General features: G+C 38.9%; 1 protein-coding gene across 1 annotated transcript in view; it reads left to right on the plus strand.

Moving 5' to 3' along the window:
* rnf144aa (ring finger protein 144aa) overlaps positions 1-6600 on the plus strand; it is a 32670-nt gene extending 26070 nt beyond the window's left edge. Inside the window, exon 8 of the mRNA XM_085442425.1 lies at positions 762-6600. Coding sequence (XP_085298551.1) covers positions 762-893 — 132 coding nt within the window. The 3' untranslated portion in view covers positions 894-6600. The remainder of the gene's footprint in view (positions 1-761) is intronic.
* The last annotated feature ends 962 nt before the right edge of the window (positions 6601-7562 follow it).

Here is a 7562-nt window from a genome sequence, read left to right on the forward strand (position 1 = left end):
GGTAACTCCTAAAAACCATCTCCTTAGTAGAACACTTGCATAACTTCCACACAAAATGGTTCTGCTGGAAAATAAGCATCCTTTGTGCCACTTGATTGGAGAAGTACATAATTATGTAACTGAATGTGTGACTTTGCTATGTACAGTCTCACTATGTGACAAAATCATGATGTCCTTAGATTTTTATTTTTTTGTGGGAGTAAGAACATTTTACTAAAGGCTTTCTGTCTTTATGTACTGCAGTATAGAACTTATTTTAATGATATAAAATGGCATCTCCACTGTTTGATATCCTTTTTTTCCCTCTGAGTAAAAAAAAAAAGAAAAAAAGAAAAAAGAAAAGAAGTGAAGTGAAGGACTTGCCCCATTATGAAAATATAGATTGTAAAACTGGAATAAAACCGATCATTCTTAACATGTTGAGAAAAAAAAAAAGATCATTTTAAAGCACTTGGTGACATCCACTGGTGAACATGTGTTACTGCAGAAATCGTGCTCATAGTTTGGGACACTTGGGAAACAGTATATGCACAGTTGCTCAAAAAAATATCGGTAACTTATATGACACATACTGAAGAGAAAATCAGCAATAAAACTTTCAGAAATGACCTTGAAAGCTGTTAACGCTACTTGAATTGCAGGATTAATAGATTAAATGCATGGCTGCTTGTATGTTTAAAAGAGTGCTGCATTTATTTAAATAATGTTTTTTTTGTTGTTGTTGTTGTTTTATTTAATGTCTCGCTGCTGTGTCCCTGCAGGTTGTGGGAATCTTTGCTGGCTTTGGCCTTCTCCTGCTGGTTGCCTCTCCCTTCCTCCTCCTGGCCACTCCCATCGTACTCTGCTGCAAGTGCAAGTGCAGCAAAGGCGATGATGACCCATTGCCAACCTAAAAAACACCATCTGAGTTGGCACAGGGAGCCGCTTCAAGGATGGGCCTATCTATTTTTGTCCTTTTTCACCCCTTTTACATTTTTTTTCCCCATCCCACCAGCTTTGAAAGCTTTCTTCTTTTTTGGGCTCAACCTGCACCAGCCCAAGCCGCTTGGGGATCCATTGCTCTGCATGAGGGAGGCATGGCAAAAAAGCGACCCTACATGTTTATCTCAAGGGAGAGAGGTGCAGGGGTCAAAGGTTAGTGGACATGAGACTCGTTGAGGGACTACTGTGTCCAAATGTATGAGAAGTTGCCAGACTGGGGACATGGAGGATGACTGCACCACTTCAGCTGCCCCCCCCCCCCCCCCCCCCCCTCTCCTCTCCTCTCCTGAGGTGTGGGTTAATTTGTTGTTGCACTTTGGTGGGTAATTGCAAGTGAAGGAGGGGGAAAAAAATCAACATTAAGAAACGATTTTTTTTTCTTTATTATTATTCTTGTATGGACCATGTCATGCAGGAGCCACCTTAGAAAGAACTCTTACTTCATCGCTCTGTTTTGTCGGTTTGTTATGCGCAACAAAAGCTTTTCCCTCACCACCACACTCGATGTAGCTCTACAGATTCAGTCAGTAGCATAATAGAGTTACACCACGGATGTTTGGTGTTCACTCGATTTGCGCACAGAACATGATTTCTTTGTCATGTCTGCGACTGAGGTAGAGATGGGAGGCTAGCGTCACTCTCAGCTCAGTGTATAGCACGTCCTCTTGATGATGTCAATGTTTTATAATCCTGCGCTTTTAATAGAACTGTGCTCAAAGTAGTGTCTATGTGTTGTACTTTACAGTGTTTTTCCAACTGTTAGGCAAACATATTAAAGGGGACTGCCTCTCAACTACATTAAAAGGAAAAAAAAAAAACAGTTTTTCCTGTGATAAAATGATAATCGCGTCTTGTTTTGGTTAACTATCACCTTACTTTCTTTTACTGTCTTTGCATTCTACATTAAATTCACAAATGTCACAAATTGAGCGGCACTCCCCTTTAGCATTAAATTAAACTCTATCAAAGGACCTCGTATCCACGTGCTGTGGAGTTGTTTTAATTTAATTCACTAAAAGAGATGTCACTCCTGTATTTCTCAGTCCCTAGGCGGCAGTCTAGCCAAATAGAAATGAATGGCCTTAAATTAAAAGTAGTGAAAATCAGGCAAGCCCCCCATGCACTAAAAGAACAAGTCAGATCCAAATGATCCCAGGGAAAGCATGTTTTAAGGACTAGTCAGTGAAGCCCTTTATATCCAGACGATTCTATGATGTCATTCATATGCCACTCTGTTAATAGCCATACTGTTAAAAAAAGAAAAACAAAAAAACCGAGGATATCTCTCTCTACATATAATATAAACAATTGTTCTCAAATGGTGTTCTTTGTGATCTAGGCCCTGTATTTTCTGAGCCTCTTTAAGCAGGAGAGCGATCAATCCAGCTATGGTTGTGAATGATCTCAAGATCAACTCAGATCTCCCACTTTTTGAGTCTTAACAAATACCCGCTGGCTCAAACTGCAAACTTGCATATGTTAGTGGTCCGAGTGTCTGTTTTGTTTTGTTGGTAGTTAGACCTCCAACAAAAAGCAGCTATTCCTTGCAGGAATGTCAGAAAAGCCTATAGAATAAATTTAAAAAGCATGTTAACTCTTTGGGCACATGAATATCAAGCTGCTCTATACTATATCACTTTATCTATGCAAGTTTGTGCATTACCGTAATGATAAGGTTATTGATTGGCCATGATTAATTGTATGGAAGTATTGTGTAATGAGAGCTGCAGAATGTCAGCATATCGTCGCTTTAATTTAATCAGGGAATCATCTGGAAAATATCCATTTTATGATCATTATATACAGTGCATTGGGTTTTTTTGTTTGGTTTTTTTGTCCTTAGGCTAGTTTTAAGATTTCCAGAGAAGAAATTTGTCTTCTCTGGAAACCTGAAGTTGCAGTCTTCAGAAAGAAGTTGCAGTCTTTCTGAAGACTGCAACTTCTTTGCAGTCTTCAGAAAAATGAAATGACCTTTTTACAAAAACAATCTTACCTGGTTATAATCACGGTACGCCAACTGTCAGTTCGGAGGTTTTTCAGACCAGGACATAATAAAAGAAAATATTTGGTCCTCTGGGTCCAGTGGAGGAATATTGGCATGCTTATTTTTCAGTGTTGCTTTAATTTATTTAGGTTTTTGTGTAATTATCTATGCACAGCTCTCTTAGTGTCTCATCACGGTATTTCAGTTGGGTTGATGTCTGGATTTTGACTGTGTCATTGCAACACCTTGATTTGCCGTCCCACCCCACCCTTTTTTCCCCCTCTTTTCAGCCATTCTGTTGTAGATTTGCTGGTGTGTTTTGGATAATTGTCCTGGTCAGCTATGGACAGGTGTTCTCACATTTAACTCTAGAATACTTTGGCTTACAGATGAGTGCATGGTCAACTCAAAGATTGCAAGTTGTCCTGTGGCTCGAAATCAAGCCCCAATCATCACCCCTCTATCACCGTGCTTGATAGTTGGTCTGAGGGGTCTGTGTTGACTTGGTGAAAACCAAACACAGCATAAGTGGCATTAGGCTTTATAGCCTAACGTCTCCACTTTGGTCTCATCTATGTTGTTCCAGAAGCCTTGCAAGTTGTTCAGATTCAGCTTTGCAAACCTAAGGAGTCCTTTATAGAGAGAAGAGACGTTGTCCTGGTAACACTTCCAAACAAGCCATACTTGTTTGTTTTTCTCTTTTTTCTAATTGTACTGTCATCTTTAACATTTAATATCCTAACTGAGGCCTGGAGAGTCTTGAGATGTAGTTAATGGGTTTTTGCAGTTAGCACTGTTCCCTCACAGCGGTTGCCTAACAGCAAGAAGGTGCTGAGTTCGACTCCACCATCTAGCCTTAACCATCTCCCTTTCTCCAGGGAGTTTGCATGTTCTTCCTGTGTCTGCGTGGGTTCTCTCAGAGTACTCCAGCTTCCTCCCACAGTCCAAAGACCTGCAGTTAGAGGAGTTAGGTTAACTGGTGAGTCTAAATTGCCCATAGGTGTTAATGTGAGTAGTGGTTGTCTGTCTCTCTGCGTTAGCCCTACGACAGACTGACGACCTATCCAGTGTGTACCCCGCCTCTCACCCTATGATAGCTGGGATATTCTCCAGCCCCCCACAACCCCAGTAAGGATAGAAGAGAGTAGAAGAGAATGATTGGATGGATGTGAAAAATCTTTCACTGTAAAATAGTTTGGAGAAGGCCTTCCACGATTGATGGGCAGCAGCGGTCGCTCTTTAAGATCATTGCCGAGGTCTTCCCTCATTAAAAGCCACCTGAGTGCTCCAGACCAGCAAACTGACGCCTGCTTTTATAGAGCTGGTCACACTAGCACATGATCAGTTAAACAAGTGCATTTGATTAGCAGCATCTGGCTGCTATTGTCCCCTCTTATTTCCTATGGAAGCAGTAAGTCTGCACTGAAGTTTTTCACCCACGGTTTCTGCATTTTATCTCAGTTTTTGTTAAATAAATATTGAAGCAGTGTGACACATCATGTTTTGTTAATTATCTGAGGTGGTATTTACCCAATTTAAGACCTTCTAAAGACCAACTGATTTTCTTTTATTATGTCCCAACACGTAAAGCCTGCAATTGAAAGAGATTGTGCTTTTTTTTTGTTTGTTTGTTTGTTTGTTTGTTTCTTTACCAAAACTGTAAGTCAGTTTAGGAAAAAAGTAGAAACCTTTCAGTTTAAAATGGAGACATTTAATTTATACTCTCATAGCACCTGCATGTCTTCGGAGTGTGGCAGGAAACCAGAGCACCTGAAGAAAAACCACACAGGCGCAGAAGGAAAAACATGTGAACTCCACACAGAAAAGACCAGAGTTGAACATCAGGTTCGAGCTTTGAGGCGACAGTGCTAACCACTGTGCCAACCTGTCATAGCCATTCCAGTGTTTTAATAAGCCATTCGGTTTCTCGCTTCCCTTCTGGTGCAATTCATCAGTGTTCATGTAGCATTTCATTAAAAGTGTGGCTACAGTTGCCAATAAAGGGGTTAACAAGAGTAGCTAATACTGTATAAGCTAAACAGTAGCTGATCACCTGCACCTCCCACCAGTTTTCACCAGTTTTTAACTCTTATATAAAATTTTAGAAAAAACATTGTTATTATTAGTAGCCTTCAGGTTTGAATGCGTTACCTGTAGCTTGGGTTGCTTTCATTGGCCTTGCCTTCTGTAGGAGCATGATCATTTGACACTGAATTCGGTTAAATTTACTACCTTTCAAAGCAACATTTCTTCGCTGCAAATCATTTAAATTGCTGAAACTCTCATTGTTTTAATGACAATCGTGCCAAGCAGATTTCCCAGAAGGCAAAAGGAAGCTGAGCTGTGTGTGCATTTTGATCACGTCTTTGTAATGTATTAACAGTTTTTACAGGGTTGAAATGATTGCTTCTTTATGTAAGCGCTGCACTGTATAATATGGATTTTATCGTTTTACTTCTTGCTATGATCTGTGACGTGCGTGATATGGTGCCTGCTGTGTTTTACTGGAAGAGTTTAGCAGCTAAAATGAACTCTATGGAAAAGTCGATGCAGATGATCACAAATGTTTGTTTGGTTTGTTAAATTTGTTTTTTAGGGGTTTTAACAGTTTGAGGAACAGCAGGAGGGGGCTGATACCACTAGTAAACATTTAAGTCCAAAAACTAAAAGTCCATCAAATTCTTGAAAGGCACAAAGTAACAAATCATGGACACTTTGTTTCTTTTCTTTTTCAAACTCAACATTCTTCTTTACCAATGTCTGCTGGCATTAATAAACAGGTAGATACTGTATTATGCAACAAACATAAGGGCAGCATAATTACTTGTTTTTTCAGGGCTCGACATAAAGGCCTACAGAGTACAACCACTTCACGCAGATGATTCATCAGCACAGGTGCTGGAGAATAGGATGACCTGAGTAAGGGCTTGCTTGTCATTACTTGGGGCCCTGAATGGAAAGAGTATTTTACAAAGGCTCAAAATCAACTTTGTAACTATCAGATCAAGTTTGGTTACGAGCAGCAGTCTATATTTTATAACTTGTTGTGTCAAGAGATGAAGCTGCATGAGTTTTCTTTGACTTCTACATGGTAAATATAATATTGTAGCCTCTAAAGAGCTTTCATATGGTGGCACTGATAAAGTCGTCATCCTGTTTTGGTTTTTTTTTCTTTTTTCTTCTTCTTCTTTCGTTTAGAAAATGCACTTTGATGTTCAGCCATAAAATATGTTGGTCAGCCTTCCTATATTTAGTAGATGGCCTTCATGTGTCTGTTACTTTTTTCTTTTTTTATGTTTTGTACACTTGTTACATCAGTTTGTGTATTTGTATTATCCGTTTATATAGAGGGATTTTTCGCCCCTTTATTGGTCGTATATTAATTATAATGAGTTACAATTATCGGTCACTCCCGTAGGTGGGTTATTTTCAAAGAAACTGCTTTGCATACACAGGACTATGAGAAAACAATGTCTCTAGTTCACTGAGTAATTAAAGGTTAAATGATAACAAAGCTATGACCATTGTAAAATTGCATTAAATCCATTCTGTACAACTTTAGAATTGGCATCTTAATATATCTACAGTTCCACTAACACTGTGACACCAGGTATTAAAGGTTGTTGTTTTCGTGATTGTGTCCTCTTCTTTCACTGATGCCAGTGGTTCTCAAACTGGAGCTGCTTACAAATAGGTGAAAAATGTAACCTAGAGACGTCTTTTACAGTTGTGATTAATTTCAGTTCGTATTTAAGTGTGGCATGCAGGGGAAATGAATCTCTATGGAAGCCCATTTCCGCCACTTAAAAAAAAAAAAAAAAAAAAAAAAGGATCCATAACTTGAAATTTTGAGTTATTTTCTCGAAATTTTGAGTTAATAAGTTGAAATTTCGAGTTAGCAGTGCCGATCAGTAATCTACGTGAATGCCGTCATTTCCTTGTTACCCGGAAGCTGAAGCCCTCAGGTACAAATGCTACAGCTAAGCTACCGGCATTACATCCAGTCATGAATGCACAGATTGCAGAGTATTTTCAGCGTGACTTCAAAAATGATGAAATCCTTGTGTTATTAGCTGAATCACATGGCGTTACTATCAGCAAACGTACTCGCGAAATCGCCAATTTGTTGCGATCTGTTTTTGAGTGCGCGTTACTCTGCGCCATATGCTTCCGGGTAACAAGAAAGTGACCTCATTACTGATTGGCAGAGCTAACTCGAAATTTCAAGTTATTAATTTGAGAAAAGTTTCTTGTAATTTCACGTTATGTTTAGAAATTTCGAGTTATGGATACTTGTTTTTTGTTTTTGGTTTTTTTAGTGGCAGAAACAGGCTTCCATAAATCTCTTAACATGTCTCAAAGACGCCTTTTGGCTGTCAAATAGCTTCCTCTAGTGTTCCAAATGTGTAATTTTCTATTAAGAGATACCTGAAGTCCAAAGTGACTTAAAGAGAGAAGAGAGTAACAGATCTGACAAAAAGCTAATTTTGTCACCTTTCACAGGTTTATTTTCTTTTCTTTAATTTATTCTAACCCTCCTGTCTGGTTCATTTAATAACTTGTATAAAAAAATGACTTTGAATCATATAGACAATAA

The sequence above is a fragment of the Copadichromis virginalis genome, linkage group LG19, assembly GCF_057382275.1.
Source record: "Copadichromis virginalis isolate Kocher_CV1m ecotype Utaka linkage group LG19, C_Virginalis_male_GT1.1, whole genome shotgun sequence".
Lineage (NCBI taxonomy): Eukaryota > Metazoa > Chordata > Actinopteri > Cichliformes > Cichlidae > Copadichromis > Copadichromis virginalis.